This window comes from Bombus huntii, chromosome 11, assembly GCF_024542735.1.
Source record: "Bombus huntii isolate Logan2020A chromosome 11, iyBomHunt1.1, whole genome shotgun sequence".
NCBI classification, from domain to species: Eukaryota; Metazoa; Arthropoda; class Insecta; order Hymenoptera; family Apidae; genus Bombus; species Bombus huntii.
In genome coordinates, this window is record NC_066248.1 from 4,826,033 (window position 1) to 4,848,172 (window position 22,140).

Consider the following 22,140-nt stretch of genomic DNA (forward strand, 5'->3'; position numbering starts at 1 on the left):
AATCCCAGTTACAGTACCACGCCGAAATAATTTACTTATAATTCTCGATGAAAATTGTTTGTAAAAGTTGTACCAAATTAAAAAAAAAACCTTAATATTCCCTTTCGTACTGTAAACAGATTGCCTAAGAAATATCGGCTGAATCGTAAACAATTTTGCGAGAAAGTCTAAGTGTGGACGGGCCAAAAGGGTCTGGCAACTTCGATAGGCCGAGCGAAAAGACCTACGTGACTATGGCTGTGGACGATTGTGGAACACGTACGTGGTGGGGCTGTGAGAAAAGACAAAGGGATGCTTAAGGGAGAAAGACGAATTAACAGGCAGTCGTGAGTCGAGAAGTCAGTGTTGTCAGCATCGTCGAGAAGGATGGTCGGCGCGAAGAGACAGCGTTGGAACCGTTGCAACGAGAGGAGTGAGCGACGAAGTGATCGCGTGCATGTAGACTGATACTTGATTTTGTGTTGGCCACGTGTTACGACGTCGCATTGTACTCTTATTCGCGTAGTTTCGTGAAATTTTTGCCAGTATACGCGTTTCTCTCGGTTTGCCACGCGATGCGCCAACGTGGCAGCGCGTGTTTTAAGATATCCGACTATTTTCCAACTGCGGTGTTATCATCGATAACGGAAGGTACGTATAGCGATCGTACAAAATAGAAGATTAAACGGCAGAGAGAAATGGATCAGGGAAATTAGGTGCGCGTGGACGATTCTGCCTTTTGACATTTACCGCAGCGATTATTTCTTAATGTGCGAGCTTCGCAAGTTGTAACAAGTAATGGGCGATTGAAAAATTGGATAATTTTCGTTTTCGTTTCATTACGATCGATCGTTATAACACCAAACGCATCGTCGATGAAATCTCATGAATCCATCCATCCACCGTTTAGAAGCAGAGTTATCTTTCTGTAGCTACGTAGTCTTACGAGCGAATCTCGTAAACGATCGCATTTTTCGTATCTCGCTTGAACTTTAATATCTCGCGATTAAGTAGAAACAACGTTTGAAAGATGGAAATCGAGTAATTTCGTTTTAATAGAATTTCCACCAGCCACGCCTACGTCTTCGATTTATAATTATTAGCTTTGCGTTGGTCGGTGGCCTCTAATTTTCATTAAACCGCGTCAAGCGATGTGCTATTGGCCGTGTATTTGCCGCTACGTTGATTCGCAAAGTATATCGGCCAGTCCTTTAAAGCTTAAAATAATCTCGCACCGAGCGTTCCTGGGGATACCTTCAATCTAAGAACGTTTAACTTTTAAATCCTTGTCTTTGGAACGATAGCAAACATCGCGAGGGACGGTAGAGACGATCGATCGACCTTCGTACGTTCAGCAATATATTTAATGCGTTCGATGTAAAAGCGAATTCTATCGAAAATTGCAGGGAAAAATCGGAAAGAATTCTTTTCTACGTCCGATGCTTCGAATCCTACGATTCTCTCTCTTTCGTAACGCTCGCAACAGAAATTATTACTCGATCGAGTTAAAAGTTGAGAGCGTAGCGCGCTCGGAACGATCCTCTTCGACAATTTCGTTTCTTCTTCTCGCATTGGACGACGCAAATTTCACTTTTTTCAAGCGTAACGATTTCGTCTCCAACCTGGAGAAATAGGTAAAAGGAAGTCAAGGTAACGAAAATGCAATTACCGAGAGCTATCCTTCGGTAAACTTGGCGGGAAGATTCCAATTAACGTTATCGTTATTTATTCGCGGTATATTCTAATGAAAATTTACAGGAAACGTCAGCCGATTGGCGACGATATCGAACGAGAGATAATAAGTTTGAATTATCGTAATTAACGCGGTAAATTATATCGTTTTAAACGATAATAAAAGCTGCTACGGGGAACGCGCTGTGTTGAAAGGTTGAATTACGCGCCATAAAGCAACGAATTGCGATCGATATCTCTAAATACGAAAAAATCGCAGATCGATCGATCGAAGAGTTCAGTTTGCAAGTAGTTTGCGCGATATATCCAACAACGATCGCGATAATCGATCGAATACGTTTTACCGGTTATTAGTTATCTCGTAATTGATCAATTAGCTGGTATATTTGTAATTTAAGATCACTACATCATCGATGTACCATCGAATAATTTCATCCGGTGATTAGCAATTGAGCTAATGGGACCAATTAGAGCCGCTGTCTTACCATTGTTATAACGCGTCCTACCATCGTACGAAGTTGGAGAAACAACGATGCGAAAACAAATAATTTCTATTCGTCGTAGGAGATATTTTCATTGGAATTTATTACACGTTTTACCTAATTAGAAATTTACGGTTTAAAAATTGATCGAACGTATGAGAAACAATTATTACATCGGAATGGCGATGATTTCATATATCGATAATTTCGATAGTTTCGAATCGATAATTTATCGTTGATCACGTTTGATTCGCTAGAATTCACACTCTACGCTTCCGTTAATATACCGAATGATTATTGATACTTACATGCGATAATGTACGCAGATATATATTATTTACGAGCTGATCTAATATCTTGCGACGTATTATCAAGAAACGACGCGTTGAATTTCGAACACCGCGACCGAAAACAGTTCCTTGGAAATTGGAAAATAACGCGATTTAAAAATCGAAGAGCAATCCATCGAAAGGCCAAGAGACGATTAACTTTGAACGATTAGCGATAGAAACGGAAAGAGATAATAGAAATTTACCAAATGATTCATCGTTGGATTTGCTGGTCGTGGCGGCTCCGGTTTCGATATTCGTCGCACTGATCACGGAAGATCGGATTAGCCACGTTTTATACGGTTTCGCTCGGCCGCAGCTTTCTCGTTTTTCCCGATCACCGACCACCGACCGGCTTCCAGGCGACAGCAATTACTCGCGGCACTTCTTTACCAGTTATTTACCGTACTCCAGCCCAACTATCGCGTTCCCGACCAACGTAACGCGAAAATTGACTGCCGACTATTTTTAACCTCTTCGCCATTTTTCTTCCTTTCGCCGTTCGTTTAGGAAGTCGTGAATCGAGTTCCATTAGAAATCAAATTCAACGAGTTTAATCGTTTCGCTGGAACCGCAGGCTGGCATTATTCGGTATCGCTTACGGCGTTCAAGCAGTAATTAGCTACGACATCGTAACATCGACGTATCGATTGCTCTTTCGATCCCTAGAGAAACCAGTCGCGGGGCATGATCGATTTATCGAAGTAACGCCGCGTAATTACGAATTTCTACGTTTCGTCTCTTTTTGGTAAACGAAAGAGATTCGTAGGGGGTTTTAAGATACCTAAAATTAAAAATCGCAGATCGGAATTTTGTCGTCTCTTGTTCGAGCTTGAGATATTTCACAAGGTTACGCTTGGATGGGAACGATCGACAAAATTAACTTTCATTTGCTTGATAAATCGTCTCGGCGTTTAGCTCCTCGACGTTGAGTCTCTATGACGCAAATAAAATTTAAGATTTCACAGAGTTTCGGTAAAATAAAACGACGAGATAAATTGATTTAGAAATTAGCAAACTATCGGAACGACAATAGTTTGTAAAATCGAGCTCGAGATTTATCCGCTGATTTAAGCTCCGTCATCGTCTAAAAACGAGCTCGTTCGCGGCTTTATCGATCGTAAAAATCGTTGGAATCTCTGAGCGAATCGGATTTCTAGCCGAACAACTGTACTCAAACTCCGTAAAAGTAGACGCGGTTTGATAGTCTGTGTCGGATGAGTAAGTTCTCTACTCACTGTTCCACTGCAGCAACTTCCGATATCGTCCTTTCCTCTTCCTTTTTCTCTTTCTGTTGCTGGTGCCGGCGTTGCTGCTCGCCGAGGACTTTGTCTCCTCTTTTTCGCGGTCGTCCGCTCGGTTCCCACTTTTATCCGCAGACAAGAAGCTCCGGAAACTCGCCGGTCTTGCATCACGACGCCGTAATCCGAGAAAGCAGCGACGAGATGGATAAAGTGAAAGGAAACGACGATTTAGGGTTCCGTTAAAGGACACCGAACGATTGAACAGAATTCGTAGAACGATCGTTTCATTCCTTGTCTACTCGTCTACAATCTCAAACTTAATTTCCATAAATTCTGACGTCGTTCCGCGATTAGACGGCTGAGGGAGGCGAGAAAGGTTCGGGGGTTCCGTTAAAGGGCTAAGGAACAAACGAGATAATCTTTAGAGAGCGAAGATTTTATTTGTCCAATGATATTTTGTCGTTTGCTTACTTGAGTACAATTTCAAATATTTCGATCAATTTCGTAAACTGACGTTGTTTCGTGATTTATGCTCGATCATCGAGCAAAAATCGGGCAACTTTCGTGGAGTTTTCAGATTTACTGACATCGTTGAATCGCAGCACGTGTCTACCGGAAGGGTTCGAGACAGCGAATCGGTTCTTTTTTTTTTTTTTTTCTTCGTTCTTTTTCTCGGGGTTTTCTTAAGTAAGTCTTTGGGGAAGAAACAGGTAAATCTAGGATGTAACGATGGGCTTAATATAATAGGTACAATGGAATCGGTCGTTTACTTCAATAGGTAACGGATCGTATCGTTATGAATCACTATCATTTTGGTGGGTAATAAATCGCGTAGACTGTAATTGCGTATTTGTATACAATCGTGGATTTACCTTTGCGCTGGAAGAGCATCGCGTTACTTCATAATGTACCGCGCTTAGGAGAATGGGAAGCTACGATGAATAATATGGCACTATCATCTTAAGGTAGTTTCAAAGATTCTACAGATCTTGTGATAACTAGGACATCGAAATAAAAAAGACATATCGGATAAGAAGAAACAAAAATCCTAATACCGACGATCGTTTCGGTTTACGCATTAATCCATTTATTTCCCACCAATCTACAAAAACGAACTTAATTAATTAGTTAGTCATATTACAAAAATAGGACGACCTCTATGTAGTTTTCTTCGATCTTTATACACCTAATACTTGCAACTGTTGCAACTATATGTTGCATGCTATTATGTTCATATTTCAATGGTGGTAATTATGTATGAAGCAGAAGTTTAAGGCACGCGGTTTGTTAATCTTGAGCATACTTCAAACAGCGTACGTATCCCGAAGGAAACAATGCACAATCTGAAGAGAACGGCCAAACACAACTGACTACTCGGAAGAAGAGTAAGGAACAGTTTCCTTCAAGTTTATCTTGCGATGAGAGTAACAATTATCTCTAAAATGTGTCTAATTTCTATCGCTTTCAGGCCCTTACGATTCTTCTTCTATCGTGTACCTTCCTCTCTAAAATATATGGAAGTATAGAAATTCTACTTTTGATTACATGATACTAATTAACGCGTAACAGCGTCTAGCAACATAAAATATAGAAAAAATTATCCAGTCACAAATATCACGCGTGACAAATCAAATAAATTTAAAATGCTTCCATTAAAATAGAGAGAGAGAGAGAGAGAGAGAAAGAGAGAATCATTTGCAAATTAAATAACCTAATAAACGACCCTTTGTACTTTCAATCATTTACAAATGATCAGCTTGGCGGAAAAGATACTTTAAAGTAAGTAAGCAGACAAGCAAGTATATAAATAAACAAGTAAATAAACAAGTGAGTAAATAACTGAACAAGTAAATTTACAAATTTTTGAAACTAGAAAAATTAGGGAATAAAAAAGAAATTAGAAAAAGAAGGAAAAGGAAAAGTTAAAGCTAACAACAAAATCTATAATTACATTTTGAGAAAAGCCCGGCCCTCTAACTACTTTAAAAGCGTTTTCCAGGTTTCGTTTTCGACTCGATTCAATCGCACTGAATACATACATATAAAACATTGTTTTATATTCTACTTGATAACTCACTTCAATGATATTCTCTATTAAAATCGCCGAGGTATTAGAAAAATATATCGCAACAAGATAAAAAGCATATCTTGCCGAAATTCATAGCATATGAAAGGCATTGCCAAGAGAATGAAATTTGAAAAAGAAAGAAAGCGCACGGGCACGGGTAAAGTTTAAGTCACTGCTACGTATTCTACTCTATTCTTATTTTCTTTTTTTCTATCGAGGATTCGTTGCGATTGTTCAAACCGCCGCATTTCTAACATCTACAAGACTTCTACAACACATGAAATAAACGGAAGCGTATCTCGATAGAAAAAAGGAAGAAATGTACGGCCGGTTCTTTCGATTTACCCCAGCTCCATCACGTCCGAGTCGTCCGACATATCACTCTCGAAACCAGCCGGAGCGACTCGCGAGAATTTCGAGACTTGCCATGGACGTTCCCGTTTTTGGGTAGACTCCAACGGGATGTAAGTGCCGTTTGGAGGGCGAACACTATAGTCGTCGTCCTGTTGAACTTTCTTCTCGTTTGCGACGAAGCGATTCATCTCCTTCTTCGATGCCATCAGATCCACTTCCTCGGTCCAATCGTGTGGTTTCTGAAAGAAATCGATACAGACGCGGTTAATGATCGCGATGTATTCGACGATTGAATGGTTAACCGCAGCCGAGCGTGTTTTGCCAGCTACGCGCCGCAGAAGAAGAGAAAAAGATCGGCGTCCGCGCGCTTTCTACGCTCGATCTCGATCTCGATCTCGACGACTTCCGGCGTCGTAGATTTCGTTACGAAAATCTTTTCTACGTTTCTTACAATTTTCTGCTTTCGATCGGTACACCGTGCACGTGTTCGTGTATTTATAAGAGATCTCGGAGCGTGAACGAGTTTACAAAATTTATCGGTACGCAAAGAGAACTGTAAGGGATCAGAGATAAAGTATTTGGATAAATAGGAATCGATAATTTCGTTAACGGTGAATTACGTAGCTTCTCTCGCCTTTGAATTTCCTTATCTCGAGCTTCGCGTAAGAAGCACTCGACCACGGAACTTTTCAACGTCTTCGCGACACAAAGCGCTATACCTTCAAAGCGTAAGACCGACATGCCTAATGTACCATCGATATCCCTACGGTTTCTTCGCTGAATATATAATCGTCGAAGACATCCAATAAACGCGTACGTAGTGGGGATATCGAGGGGCAATAAAGAAAAGAATCCGCTTGGTTTCGAACCAAACATTCATTCTACCCAGAACTGCGAAGTGCGAAAGATCAAGCGTCACAACGAAGCAAACACGATTACAGATACGTGATTATTAACTCTTGATAGTTAATCGTTAATCGTGGACTGTCGATTGTTGATAGTTTAAAAAACTTTTTTCTTGAACGTCAAGAGTATTTCTTGCGGGTACCGTCACCAACAACCATCTCAAAGCGATATTAAACCTTTTTTAGTTTCGAATTAACGTAACGTTTTGAACGTAGATTAAAATTAGAGCCCAATTTACGACAAGTCCAAAGTCAAATTCCAATATATTTACATGCGGCGTAAATAGGTGAACTTCTTTAACTTCAGATGACAATACGTCAGATACATCAGTAGGCATCCCATCCATGGTCGACGTACTTGGCGAGTCGATGGCCGAATCCAAATTACGTGAACTGTTTGCCGACGTTTCAGGACTCAAAGCTCGCTTCGTCAGCGGAGGAGTCGAAACACTCCCGACGTCGTAGTGGCGTGAGAATAGCGACAACGTCGAGGAAGCAGTCGATGGTGCGGTTTCTTCTAGCTCGGCGTAACCTTCCTTTATCATCTCGCAGCCGATGTTAATTTCCTGCGCATGTTAAAAAATGTACAATTCCATGGCAATAAATAACAGCGACGAAAATTACTATAGAAATATACAATACGAAATAGTACGATTTTTAGTAATAATATATACAGGGTGCGATCGAATAACACGTACAAGCGGGTACAAGGTGATCCCTTGTGAAAAGATATGAACGAAACGTGGAATCAAAGTTTCTCTTCGAATTTCTTTTTTCGGAAGCGAAGGGTCTTGAGAAAAATTGTATTCCGCGCTTTCCACCTATCTTCACACGTAGAACGACCTCCTGTCGATTATCTAGTCCCGTCTAGTCCGCGACACGTTCAAATATACTCGATAAATCTTCAAACTCGACTAAAGCTTTAAATGAAAAAATGTTATTCCGTATTTTGTTCTTATTTTTTTCCTAAGGAATCACCTCGTACACTCGCTTGTACATGTTATTCGACCGCACCGTGTATAGTATAAAGTATTAGGTCATCCCATAAGTTCGTGCCAATTTTTGTGTATACATTTTATGTGTCGATTTATAAACATACGGCGATAAGGGACCAATGCACTAGAGCTTAGCTGATCGAGAACAGGCTAGAGCAGATTTTCGTGGGTACAAGATCGTGATATAGCGAACACAGTGACTTCTAAGAGTAAAAAATCATAAGTGAAACGCGTATCCATTTTCGACATCTCATGTCATATAAATTTCGGAAAATTCTGTAACAATTGCCACGAAAAACATATGTGCTGTTTACTGTTTAGAAGTGGTTCCAACGTTTTAGAGCTGGGAATTTCTGTTTAGAAGACGAGGAACGCTCCGGGCGTCCTCCTCGGACAGACGAAGATAAAATTCGGAATCTTGTTGAAAAATCACGAAGTTTGACAGTTCGAGAGATGTGAAATGTTCTGAAAATTCCTAAGACAACGATTCATGGGTGTTTAAAAAAAATAACATATATAACCGCTCGAAAAACGGCACCAACTTATGGGATGGCCTAATATATACGTATACGTATAGTAGATATAAAATAATTGAAACGTAGACTTTGTAGATGGTTAAAGAGCAGTTTCGGATTTTAATAAACGGTAATCTCCAACCGAATGAAAATAAAAACGAAATAATCGGTCTATTGGTAAACGTTCGAACGGACACTACTATACTGTACATATTCAGATAATTTTGTAAATGTTTCATCGAACAGATCCTCGTTAAAGTACCTCGTTCTCGTGCTTATTGTAAAGCTCGACGGAAGGAATCGGTGAACCTTCGCGACGAGATCTTCCATAGCCGAAGGTTCTCTCTTTGAAACCTTTAACTTTGGCATAAAGAACTTTCCACTCAGCCAAAAACGTGATCTCCGCGAAAAAGTCACACTCGTCATTGGACCATTCAGCTCCCCTGCATCACACGAAAAGGAACGTCAAATATTTCAAGGATATCTTATAAATATTATATTCAAATAGTAAAAGTAAATGATTATTAACAAAATATGTATCATGACCCGTGTAACAGGGAGAAATTTTGTTTAGTTGCCAGTAAAAAAAAAAAAAAAGAATTAACTACAATCGATTACAATTTCCTCTTCGTTTATAACATAGATACTCGCGAGCGCGTAACTTCCAAATTAAATTGCAGTGAAAATGAAATATTCTCATTGCTCGATCCTTAATTTTCTAACAAAGTATTGGCGATTGCGGGTCCGATAAATGCGACGTTACACGAAGCGTAACGTAACAAATATGTTGATAAATTGCCAGCAAAAAGAGAATCGTATGCCAGCAGCATGCTCGTTCGTTTTCAAACGTTTAATGTTTCTGCCTCGTTAAAATAATTTTTCACAAGAGATGTAGGACTTTTTAGGCAATTTTCTATCCTTTGCAAATGCCATTCTTTTCATACTGTTAGTTGTAATAGTAGCTTCATACTGTTCGTACTACGTACAACAGGAAGATTCGGTAATTTTGGTTGCGCTAATTTTCTGCCGGTTAGCGTGATTACACGGAGCAGCCAGAGCGAGTACAAACAGCATGTAAATATTTATGTTAGAATGCGTGTCGCTGACAATGTTGAAAATACTGATTTATGTAGCATGTGTACACGCTGCGTCGATAGCGAGCCTTCGAATCACGTTCCATTGATGAAAATTACAATTTCAGTGGACGTGTAATTTAAACAAAGCGTGTATTCTATTCACAGCTTCCTAAATATAAAAGTCAGCGCCTTGCTATCTTCAAGCTAAATTCGCGGTTTCACGATTTATAACGTAGAAATCGTCGAACTGGGATCTCCGGATCTCCAAACGTTTCAATGAAATCTCCTGACCTGTGGATAATCAAATGTGCATGCTGTATTCGTTTCTGTTAATTTTATCAGCCTACGAGTATCAATGGTCGAGGAGGGCCAAAAAAGGGGAACGTCAAGTTCTGAAAAAACGAAAATCTATTTTCACCGTGTAACATCTTCGTATTTCCTCGTGTATGGAGATAAAACCTCGCTTTATCCTTCATTTTATTATGCGTCATTTTCTATTTTTACCCGATAACTTTGAGCAATATATGAAACTCTAACAAACGAACACCACTTTTTCGTTGTACAGCTGGATTTCGTAGCCGGTGCTAAGGAACGCTGAAAATTCCTTAGAATTAACATTTTAACCGTGCACCATTCGTATGCTAAATATACCTGGAAAAAATCATTCTTCCGCGTGCAATTTTAACACCGTCGATCTTTGCTGTTTAATTTTTTCCCCGATCGCAAAAACCATCGTTCCGCCCATCAAGACGAACACCTGTTTCCTCTTTTTCGTTTCTCGGCAACGTTTAAATCACGAAATAATTAAAGGATGAAAATGGACGATCAATCATACGCTCTCTCGTTATATTTCCCCTTGCAACGTACGGTATACCCTGGTTTCGTTCTCGCCCCAATTGCCCGCAACTTTTACGTAACAGCGATTCTTTATGCAATTACCATTAACCCTGTTTCATAGGCAGAATTCAGTTGGAATTCGAGGGTTGATAGAGCTATCATCGCACGAAACAAAGAAGGTGTGCGTGGAACAACCCCATTTAACGAGGCTGAAGCACTTTCAGGACGTCTTGTTCCATTTATAAACGGTACGATACAAGTGTACGCTGTACACGTGCGAGAAGATGAAGTGGACGACGAACGTAGACCCTCGGCAATGGTCAGAGGATCTCTCAGTCGTTTCACGATCATCGTGCAGAACGATATCCTCGCGCAAAGTAAAAAGAAAAAGAGAGAGAGAAAAAAGAAAGAAAGAAGAGGAGGGAAGTGTGCGAGCAAACCGATCATTTTTATTTGCCTGCAGCCAGAACGACCGGTGATTGAACGCGATGCTTTCGACAGTGGCGATCGAAAAAGTTAGGAAATTTGTTCGATCTTCTCCTCGTTTTAAAAATTTGAACAATTGGTAGATAGAGGAAGAGAGAAAGATCCAAAGATTGGAAGATATTGGTGAACTTTGAAACGATCTGTGCCTCTCCTTTTTTACTGATTTCATCCACCGGATAAATAAATGTTCAAAGTAATATAAGAACAAAGTGAACGCGTACGAAACGTCGAGTGGAAAGTGGAAAAGTGAACTCGCGATTACGCTCTGGCACGAAACGCTCTTGCTAGCTCCATGCACTTTACGCTCTATGCATTAATGAACGTGATAATAGAAGCGTGCGTTATATTTACGTAAGTACGCATTTATTTTGCTCTCGTGTGCGACCGTGGGCTTTTCAAGCGCGTGCAACAGTGTCAAGTGGTACAAGGTTTGAACGTTGGACGAGAAAATGCTACTCCCTCGACTTTCCATCGATTGTCAGATGCTTCGATTTCCTTCTCTCGAGCGCAGTTTAAAGCCGATCTTACGAAACGAACGTCCGGAAATATCCTTTTCGATCGACGAAATTATTATTGTTAAAATTAAATGATAATTAGACGATAGAAAATTTAAATGTGCCTAAGTGCACAGAACGCAGATAATACAGAAATACGTAAGATATTGACAGTATAAAGTATAAACAATATTTATAATATTCATAAAATTGTACTAATCCTCATAAATATCGGCAGTCTAGCGATGATCGCGAAAAATCTATTATAAAATATAAGAAAACGCGTCTTATTACTTTACTTAATATTATCTTATTACTATAAGAGGCATGTTTGTACATTTGCTTCGTGCGAATGTATAGCAACCGGAGATCACGAGTTTATCGTTTAGAAATATAAGCTAAGACAGGTAATTAATCTTTTTAAGCGACCTCCTCGTTTGTAACGCAAATATAATCTGCCAAGTCGTTGTTGTCTTCAATTAAACATCGTTTAACGCGATTACCCCATTTGTTAATTCAGTCTTAAATTACCAGGTGGTCTCATCGCGTCTCTCATTGCCGAGAATTTTTCTGGACGCGTTCGAGGTATGACGAAAGTTCGCGGAACTCCTTTCAAGCCGGTAATTTTAGAGAATTATAGCGGTTACACATTGACGCAATTCGATCGTTCCTCTCAAAGCTCTAAAATTAATAAAATCGATAAAACTACAGAAGATAATATATTCTAAAAATACAATAAATTCAACTGCAACGATATATTCAAAGTAATCCTCGTAAATAAATCTCGGGGGTTTATGCATCCATTGGAAGATGTGCAGAAACGAACGAAACGGACAGAAATACGTAAGCTATTCAAAATATAGTACTTGTCGTAATAGTAAAGGGCCCGGATTTCGTTATCGAGTGCTACAATTTAAATTGGAATTTAAAAACGATGAAATTCGCCGTATGTAGAATGTTCTGTGACGCCCTGTCTCTTCGCCAATAGCGCACTACATTGTTTCTTGATATTTCAAGTCATAATTCAACATCTAAAGCAGACACGTGTATAATTCAACTGTTTATTTTTAGCGACGTGTAGTATATTGCTTCTATTTTCATATTCCGAAGTGGCGATCTCCTCTTGTCGCTTATCGATTAGAACCTGTCGTTTCTATTAAAAAGCGGCTTTGCGCTTAATTTTGGTCCCCTACAGGGATTAGATTTGGTCGATACAGGCGAGATTAGGAACGTGTTTTTCGGAACGAAATTCGCGACAGTGTCGTCGAGTGAAAGCGAGGAAGATGAAGATATGCGGCTTGTTTCGTACGCGACAATCAATTTTCGAGCGATGCGAAAAACGGGTTAGATGCACCGCGCGCTCTATGAGCTGTGCACGTTTAATTTTGTATAGATCCGTGATTTGTCTCATATATTGTACATATCGTTTTATAGTGAGACGTATCTTGAGCGTCTGACGAACTGAAAAACGCATGCCTTTACACATATTATACATTTTTTACTTTGCTTGTACGAACTTTTATGAAACTACAGATCTTCGTTACTAATATTTCCAGGTAATTGTGCAGATTTTTTTCAGATTACAAAAATTAATTTAGTTCTGAATAAATGGTAAAAAAGCTATCGGAGGACGAAATTTGGGCACCTTACCCAATTGCAGACAGAACAATTCTCTATCTAGATTCTCCTTCTTTTTTTTTTTTTCCTTTCGTTTGTATTCGTAAAAATATGAATTTTCATAGATATTCGTAGTGCACTCGTAAGTGGACAACAGCCGTGTGCACGTGAAACGGAAGGAAAAATCGGAGCATCTTCGCAATGCCCCGAACGATCAGAATGGGAATAGATTCCGCTGCGGGGTAGCAATCGAATGTGAATTTAATCAATCTGACCGAATACCGGGGCTCGTATCGCGTGCCGAGAAACAGCTAATCACCGGCACAACCTCGAAGTAATGCACACACGATGGTTTTCGAGTTGGAATTACCGCGGTGCCGACAGTCTTCGGTTACACGCGACACGACGGCTTTCGAGGGCAAATCCGGTCGACGAGTGCCTGGTTGCCAGAAAGCCGCAGACCACTCTGAAACGCTTTAACGCTTTCTATTTCCGTTCTACTCGCCTCGTCGTTCTCCTATCAGGTTCGATTCCCCAAAATCTTTCGAATCTCGACATCTTTGTTTTAATGAGAAACATCTTCATCTTTCTCTCGTTATTTCGTTAACTTTTATATTATCTTTCGTTCTAAACGATCTTTTAGTTTCAAGTACCGATCTCTTTAATTAACCAGCTGTCTTTTCACGAGTATACTCGTCACGAAGAAATGGCAGTATTTTGTGTTACGATGAGACCTGTCAGTAATAAAGTTCAAAAATAAAACAGTTGCAGCTTCATTCTATATCGTAACAGCTGCACATACTCTAGCGAGTATACTCGTCATCGCTTGCTTTTGTGTAGAAGCTTCTCAAAGCTTTCAAAGAAGTTGCAACGGCTATCTTAAAATGTTCTATCTGTCGTTTCAAAACTCAAGAAAATTGCGGTTCCATCATTTTCGCCTCTGTCCTTCTCCATTCGATTAAAAATATTTAATCGTTATATCGCGACTTTACTCGGTAGTTGAAACAAATCGAAACGATTGCGTTGATAGTTCTCTGCTCGTTCTCGATTAAAGTTGCGGTAACATCGGTACAAAAAGAGCACGAGCAAATACGAAGTTTTACAATTGATATTCAGTCGATTGCCGTAGCAATTGAAATTGCATCGGCTTGAATCTTCATTGATTCCATTTGTACGATTGCCGTCCCGATAACTGCTATTAAATTTCTCCTTTAGTCACTTTAACGTTAAACGGTACAGAGCAGTTAACCATCTTCGATTTATTTAGGCTAGTTACGGACGAAACTCCGTTCTAGAAGATTGATTAAACTCTCGGCCCTCGTTACCACTGATATTCCAATGTAATGCAGCTAAGTTGAACGAAAGCTTTTCTAATAACAGAATAATATAAATATAAGAATTCCAAAATTGCAAGGGTTCTTTCACTTGTCTTCTTACGTTTTGCTCTTTTATTTCTTACGTTTGCCTGTGAACAACGATACGCAAATATTTTTACTTGTCACGACTTGCCATAAGAAATTATGAAAATATATCTCGTGGACAACAGAGTTACAAAAACATTTGTTACGTAACAATGTTTTGTTGCATCGGGTAGAGACTTACAGGCCAGGTAGCTATAAAATTACCCGTTTCGCTGAATACGATCTTTAGTGTGAATGCGATTGATAATCTTATTCTTCCACTTTATAACGTATCGAGGCAACATTGCGCTCAGGTTACTAGTCGTTGTAAGTTGCATCGAATTTCGTTCGACGAGGATGCGTTAAAATACGATCCGTTTGTTTTTTCGCGTTCGATCGTTCTCTGAACACGTGTTTCCATCTGGAATAAAACGCGGATTTCGATAAAACGTCCAAACAAAAGAGTAAACGACGAGCGAGTAACCGCCAAGCAACTCTTTAAATGAAAGATAAATTAAGATCAAAAATTGGCGGCCCGCCAAAGTTATGCACACGTGCGTTTCACGTTGATCTTGCGATTTCCATCGTAAAGTTTTCTGCTATACAGAACCAACAATCGGTAAAGTGTTTTGCGCACTTTTGCGCGAAGCTTTATTGTGGCTGTGCGCCACGAGATTACGGTAATTAATTATTTACGGAACGAATGGCTTGACCGTTCTCAATGACCTTGAAACGTATTATCAAGATCAACATTCTCAACAATTTCTCTCTATACACGTGATCATAGTTCGTCCTTACTTCCGAAGCGTTCGCAAAAAACTGCAATTAAATTTAGGTTATGATTAGTGGACCGCGGATATTCATGCGATTTCGTATTTCTATAAATGTAATTGAGGAAATAGAATTCTAGATAGAGAATTGCTACCGTATACTATATCTACTTTACCTTCGGTATTTCACCTATTTTTTCGTGTACTACGCGTATTTTGTGAGTTTCTGCACATTTAAATTTCCTATAGATGCGTGAACATTCACGATCTCATGATTACACTGTGTTCTTTCATATGTAGCCGCGTTTCTATACAACCTAACTTAACCTTAACTCATGGACGAGAAAGAGAAAGAAAAAGAGAGAGAGAGAGAGAGAGAATTTTTAATATCGCGTAAATAGAAAAGAAAAATCGATGGGTTATAGATTAGGCTGGAACAATATACGCGATGTAGCGTCAAATAATTTTCGATGAATCGATCGATACATGAAACATGTGTCTTTATTCTGGTCTTCGATTGCTCGAAAAAGCAACGAATATATTCGCCATGGTTGTAGGATTGTTTACATAACGAAAGTCTGTAAAATAAATTGTTAAATATCCGCATGTACTATTAAACACGTAAATTGCTTTGTAATTCGAAAACTAAAGCCGTGTACGACAGTCACGTCTATAGGAAAAGATTGTTTAGAATTCCAACCTTGACAACACGCTTCAAGGTTATCAAAATCAGCCAGCTCGTCCGCTTTGTAAATAATTAGCAAAATTACTTGCAACAACATAAATAAACAAACAGATGCGAGAGAAAACAATATAGCTGAGACGAGTGCGAGATACGATAAAAAAATACGAATTTTCTTTCAAAAGCTTTTTCAGAGACTTCTCAAACGTCTTACAAAATTAAAAGATACAAGACTCGCATTTCGTTATTCGATTCCTCTTCCATTGGATATTTTTTACTATATATATCCTAATAATAGCTTCTTCGTTCAGTGTACAATAGAACTCCATATATTGCTCGATTAACTGAACTTTAATTAAATTCGCTTATCTGAATATATCCCATTGTTTAAGCAAAAGGTTATAGGTAGCAGGTGAAACGAACGATATAAATAATCCAGCTACATAGGTTGTTTCCTTCTGATAAATTCAGATAAGCGAAGCCTTTTTACGTATATGTGAATGATTAATCGCCACTTGATTACCCTAGGCTCCTTCGTTTACATAAAAATACGATAATATGGAGTTGCTGGTGCCAGCTGTCTCGGACGTCGTGTTTAAGTACACGTGGCCCGTTCCAAATTACAAAAAAATTATTTTAAAGAAAAAGCTTATCGATAGCCCGTCGTTCGACATCAATGTGAACGATATTCGCAGCACGTGGAATTTGTCCATCAGATTCTGGAAGAATCCCGATGGTAAGAAGAACGTTATCCCAACTATAAGTCTATCGTTTCGATCATTACTAATCTGAATCATCTTTTCCACAGTATAACATTACACTCACATTTGAAATATTATTTTATGGATAAACCAAATTAAGGCTTGGAATGATTTAACTTGAGACACGATGTGACTTAACTAGAGAAGCTTTTCTAGCCTAACTTGAGATACATTGTATCTTTACTAAAGCAAGATTATATTCTTTCAAATTCTTATTTTAACGATTTTTATTTTCTTTGTAATGGAACTTGTTATATTTGATTCGGAGAGAGAGAGAGAGAGAGAGAGAGAGAGAGAGAGAAATGCAGACCGCTTTTCAACTTCATCGCGGCATTTCTCAGAATTCAGTTCATCTTCTATTCCCACTTTCTTTCGTTTCTTTTTTCCATTCGAAACAATCATTGATATCGATTTTATTACAAGAAATGGATGATCCACTGTTTGATAACAGGCAAACGAATGATAAACCCGATGGTATTGTGCCTGAACATGTTGAACTGCACCGTAGATGAAGCGGAACAAGCGAAGATACGATTTCAATTTGCAGTTTTCAATGCTGACGTTAAACACTGGGAGTACTGTCACGTTAGCAGGACAATACTTGAGCTGAAATCATACACGGACATCATTTCCTTGGGATACAGGGACTTGTCCATCGCCGACAGGCATTTAAAGAAGAACGGCGAGGTGATGTTAATGGTTAAGATACAGATAATTCATTACGAAAGCGAGAAACACCACTTGTCGCAGGCAAGTACTCTCACGATCAGTACATATAATAGAAACCCATTTAAACAGAGTTTGAAACTCATTCTACGGAGGATTTTATCTTTCACGAGAAAAGAATTATTTTTCAAGTTACGTTAATACAAAGCGAGATTGAAAAGGGAATAAATCCTTTCAAATAAAGTAAATGATATTTTTTTTAATATAAATGGATAATTTAAATATTGAAACATTCCAGTAATTTAATACAACTGCATAATATAGAATTGATCAGAAAAAATATCAGGAATAAAATGGCAATTATATAAATTAGGTAATGAATTAATATGTTCCAGGATATGGCCAGATTATTAAAGCATTCGTATGGCGCAGACACTAAGTTGATTTGCGGGGGTTTGAATAAAATGGAAATTCCAGTTCACAGCAACATATTGGCTGCTCGTAGCAACGTTCTCGCTGAAATGATTTCGCCCATAAGAGAATTGAATAACAGGAAAAGCTCGAAGTCGGATACCGCAGAAGATAAGATATCGGACATGAGAGAATTAGAAGAAGATATAATCGATAAAGAAAACGAAAGTTCCAATGTACGTGTCAGAAGTTATTCTGTGCCAATGTTACAGAGTGTTCGAATTAATTTATTCTGAAGTCCATAAACGATATAACAAATCCATATTCTGATATCGTATTTATTAAAGCCTTAACGTTAACATTAGAACATTAATATTCACCTTATTGCAAAAATTTGACATCTAAAATGAAATTTCTTTTATTATGTGCTTGCATAAAATTAATATAATTTTGTAGAAGTTTAATGTATTTAATGTAATTAATAAATTATTATTTTGATCTTTTTTTATTGTTTTCTGCTAACTAACATACTACAATTAATTATAAAAATACATGTATAATGTTTTGCGTGACATAATCATATAGTAGAAATATTTTTTAATTGAGTTTACTTTCATGGGTGAGTACTCAGCGTCCTTCGTTATTAAATACTCTAATTCTTTAATAATATTTTATATAAAAATATTCTAGAATCGTTACGTGTATGCTCTGAATTTGCTGGATCTTAGCAAAGAAGTGACAGAAGAATTGTTGCGATACATTTATAGCGATCACGTTGATAATTTGGATATTTTCGCTCAGGAACTTTTATCTTTGGCTGAACGCTTCTGCCTACAAGGTATTACATGCTCCAGTACCGAGGAATTTTTATTAGAAATCTGATTTCAATTAATAAAGCTGTTGGTAATTGTCTTTTTTAGGGTTAAAAGAACTCTGTGAAAGAAATCTTATCGAAACGATAACCCCAGAAAATGTAGCTAGCAGACTTTTGGTTGCAGACGAGTTTGGCTGTGATGCACTTAAAAGAGCGAGTTTGGCATATTGCGAGAAAAATATAACGATGCTCAACAAAAGTTTGGCATGGAAAATGATGGAACAAACAAACCCAGAATTATTCAATGAAGTTTGTGAAGCTGGTATTAGCAGTTCAAGATCAAGTAACATAGATGATAGTGAATTAAGCAATTGATGTCTTCCTTTCTTCGTGTATAAGCAATTTAGTAATTAATTGTGAAGTATTATAAATGTTAGTCAGTGGTTTTATAGTTTTCAAAAGGATGAATCAAGATATGATATAAATTCTATAGAAAGTTTGACTACTTATAAAATACTGTTGAAAATGTATAATGCCAACGAATAACTTTAATAAAGAACGTTTTTATAAATTTTAGTATAATTTTATATTTAACTAAATTAATTTAATTAGAAATTAACTTACGGTGGTTTAACATTGGCAAGTGAACACTCGATCGCTTGCAATCTTAAGCTGAGAAAATCGGTTCGAAGTTCCAATACGCAATTGTGGTGGACTATTTCATGATCTCCATAATCCAAGTAGAAGACTTCACATTGATCATTTGAAGGTAGGGAAATAACTTCAGCTCTGTACCATTGCTTATTAAAACTGAATTTTGCTGCTACCAATTGGCCAACTTCTATCTGAAAAGATAGAATAGTAATGTGAAGAAATCTTTCGAATATTTTTTCATACTAATGGATATTAAATTATTGAATCATATATTTACACTTTTCAACTTATGCATTTCATAATTTTCTTTATTACTGTAGTAAGCATTCATGTCAGACACTAATTTATCTAGTGCAGTAATTCCAGGACCGACAATTTGAACCCAAAACTGACTGGGAGTTTCCACTGCGGATACATATACTTCTATGAAACCATCAGATACTAGAAACAAAAGTACAAAATATATAAAATGTTCATAATATCACAAGTGAGAATATTATTTATATTTCATGTACCTGGTAATGTTAAAGATTCAGTATTTTGACCCTGTTCAGATGAGTTAATGGTGTTACGAGGAGATAATTTTCCTCTAGGCAGTCTTGCAGCAGAAGAAGCCTGTAACTTTGTACGTTCCTCTTCTTCTTCATAAATTTTCTCTTGAATTAATTCTAAAGCTGTATTAATTTGTTTAGATGTTCCTTTTATAGTAATTTTTCTTTCAACAACTGTAAAATATTAGTAATTGTCAAAATTTGAGACAAAACCAAAGACAAAGCATGACAATATAAATTTATATAAAGTAGACATACATGGCTCAGAAGCAACAAAGGCACTTTCAATAGTGACTTTCGCACCAGAGACTGTTTGAATATGATGTATAACATCACCACCTCTTCCTATTATTCTCCCACATGCTTTTTGAGGAACAGGCAATACATATGATTCAATTATAGGCTGATTATGAATTATGGACTTTATCATATTTTCAGCTAGATATACAGATTCATAGCTTCCTTTTATGACGCAAATACGTTCGGGACATTCAATATTATCCTCTTTAAAATGAACCAGAGTTCCTGTTTTATTTTGTATATCTTTTATCATTGAACCACCCCTTCCAATAACAGCAGGTACAAATTGTCTGGGTACACTACATTCTATCGTATATCGTTTTGAAATCTCAACTTGACTTTTTCTGGATTTAGTATCTTCTTCGTCCTATGTAATCAAAGAAGCGATTAAAATAAAGTACAAATTAAACAATGCATAATCTTGTAATCACTTTTAAACTTACCTTTCTGTACAATACATATAGTAAAGCGATACTAACGCTTGTTAAAGATAAACCAAGTAAAATTGGTGGTGTAAAATAACGGGCCATCCACCTCATTGTATACTTGAATGTTTAAAACCGTTATTTATTTCGTACTTTTTATCTCCGCAAAAATAAATTTGGATTTAAATTTGAAACGTGCTTTAGAGTTGCTATGAATGTAAGATTTCATAACCTCGTACCTTACAAATGAGAAAGAATCATGGCGTGGATTACGAAGTAAAGCTCAACACGTTGACACAAAAAATCCACCATTAGAGTAGTTTTGGATAAGTTTCTATCGATTTATTTCACCCACTAAGTAACTATCGATGGGATTTTAGACTCGAATCGAAAATCGTATTTTTAAAATTGTATTATTACCAACAGTGAAAATAAAATGTGCTTTAAGGAATTACTCATTTGTTTAAAAAAGTACATGCAAATTTTTATATAATCTCCTTATTTTATATAGCTGTCTACTATATTCATTACAGACGAAAAATATTTAGGAATATTTTAAAAATATGCATAAGTATAAATATTTATAAAATTTATAAATCTTGTTTGTTATATTGGTATCGGTACAAAAGAGGTCATGATGTCGTCACCAAAATTAGATCATGACAGTTGATTTAAATGTATTGTTTACACTAGCAATGAATACATGGATATAATTATTGATAAATGAATTATTGATAATGATACAATATTAAGGGGGTGTCCTGAATTAAAATGTCAAAAAATCGTCTTTTTTTATTGCTTAAATTGATAGATAAATTATCTAAAAATATGTTTACAAAGTGACAAAGAGCAGGTGTGCGAGCGATCGCCATTCCGTCTTTCTTTACAGAATTTCATACTTGAAAAAGGTTGAAGAGTCGTTCAATACAATAGTTATAATCCATGGTTGCATCTATTTGAGTCTTAATGTGTCTAATAGAAGTATAAATGTGTATGATTTATTTAGTAGTTTGTAGCATCAACGGTTAGCTTGTTCAAATTCTTGACAGATACACTTCGTAAGAATATCATGGCAAGTTATCCAAAAGATACAAAATCGACCTCTGAACGAGCTTCGAAATCGCGTAATCGTCGATTCCATGGAAATTGATATGTTAAGGTAGGTATACATTATGGAGGTGTCCTGAATTAGAATGTTCTAAAACGGCATTTTTTTGTGATTTTTTCTGCCGTTGTTTAGTTCACAAAAAGAATTAAGAGGTGAATCTTTCCCGCCGATTGAAGACTACAGCGACAAGACGCCCATGAAATAGGCTTAGAAATCTGTTCTAATTTTTTTTTACTTTAAAAAAAATTTTTTTGTATTCGTTAGATATATATAAAACTATACCTCAAGATTCAATAACTTCATTTCTTTCTTTCCCTTCTAAAAAAAAAAAAAAAAAAAAAAAAAAAAAAAAAAAAAAAAAAAAAAAAAAAAAAAAAAAAAAACGCTGTTTTGGAACATTCTAATTCAGGACACCCCCTTATCCATGTTAACGAGGTATTGGTAAATAACTTTTGGGATATGAAATCATACACTAGATATATACATACATATATACGATCTTCCCTTTATTAAACAATAAAATAC

General features: G+C 37.2%; 2 protein-coding genes across 14 annotated transcripts; one reads left to right on the top strand and one right to left on the bottom strand.

Annotated features, from left to right (window-relative positions):
• Positions 1 to 335: 335 nt before the first annotated feature.
• On the top strand, positions 336 to 19,153 carry LOC126871449 (protein roadkill-like). Of its 13 annotated transcripts, none has more exons than XM_050630298.1 (6): positions 336 to 630; positions 16,454 to 16,661; positions 17,138 to 17,436; positions 17,748 to 17,999; positions 18,454 to 18,601; positions 18,684 to 19,153. In XM_050630298.1, the coding sequence occupies exons 2-6, from the start codon at positions 16,484 to 16,486 to the stop codon at positions 18,950 to 18,952; spliced, it is 1,146 nt and encodes a 381-aa protein (XP_050486255.1). In that variant the 5' UTR covers positions 336 to 630; positions 16,454 to 16,483; the 3' UTR covers positions 18,953 to 19,153. The 13 variants fall into 13 exon arrangements, with proteins under 13 accessions (XP_050486255.1, XP_050486267.1, XP_050486254.1 ...); XM_050630310.1 differs by lacking the exon at positions 336 to 630 and adding an exon at positions 9,070 to 11,313 and having other exon boundaries at positions 17,234 to 17,436; XM_050630297.1 differs by lacking the exon at positions 336 to 630 and adding an exon at positions 9,095 to 11,313.
• On the bottom strand, positions 4,142 to 20,944 carry LOC126871432 (tudor and KH domain-containing protein homolog). Its single transcript, XM_050630259.1, has 8 exons — positions 20,526 to 20,944; positions 20,041 to 20,449; positions 19,747 to 19,956; positions 19,509 to 19,672; positions 19,202 to 19,422; positions 8,826 to 9,006; positions 7,326 to 7,619; positions 4,142 to 6,387 (listed from the first exon to the last, which is right to left on the bottom strand). The coding sequence occupies exons 1-8, from the start codon at positions 20,619 to 20,621 to the stop codon at positions 6,136 to 6,138; spliced, it is 1,827 nt and encodes a 608-aa protein (XP_050486216.1). The 5' UTR covers positions 20,622 to 20,944; the 3' UTR covers positions 4,142 to 6,135.
• Positions 20,945 to 22,140: the final 1,196 nt, after the last annotated feature.

Coding starts and splice junctions, on each gene's coding strand:
- LOC126871432 (XM_050630259.1), bottom strand. CDS start 20,621: ATGAGGTGGATGGCCCGTTATTTTACACCACCAATTTTACTTGGTTTA. Junction 19,423..19,508: donor AAATGCATAAGTTGAAAAGT/GTAAATATATGA, acceptor CTATCTTTTCAG/ATAGAAGTTGGCCAATTGGT. Junction 9,007..19,201: donor CTTGCCAATGTTAAACCACC/GTAAGTTAATTT, acceptor CGTGTGATGCAG/GGGAGCTGAATGGTCCAATG.
- LOC126871449 (XM_050630298.1), top strand. CDS start 16,484: ATGGAGTTGCTGGTGCCAGCTGTCTCGGACGTCGTGTTTAAGTACACG. Junction 16,662..17,137: donor ATTCTGGAAGAATCCCGATG/GTAAGAAGAACG, acceptor GTTTGATAACAG/GCAAACGAATGATAAACCCG. Junction 17,437..17,747: donor AGAAACACCACTTGTCGCAG/GCAAGTACTCTC, acceptor AATATGTTCCAG/GATATGGCCAGATTATTAAA.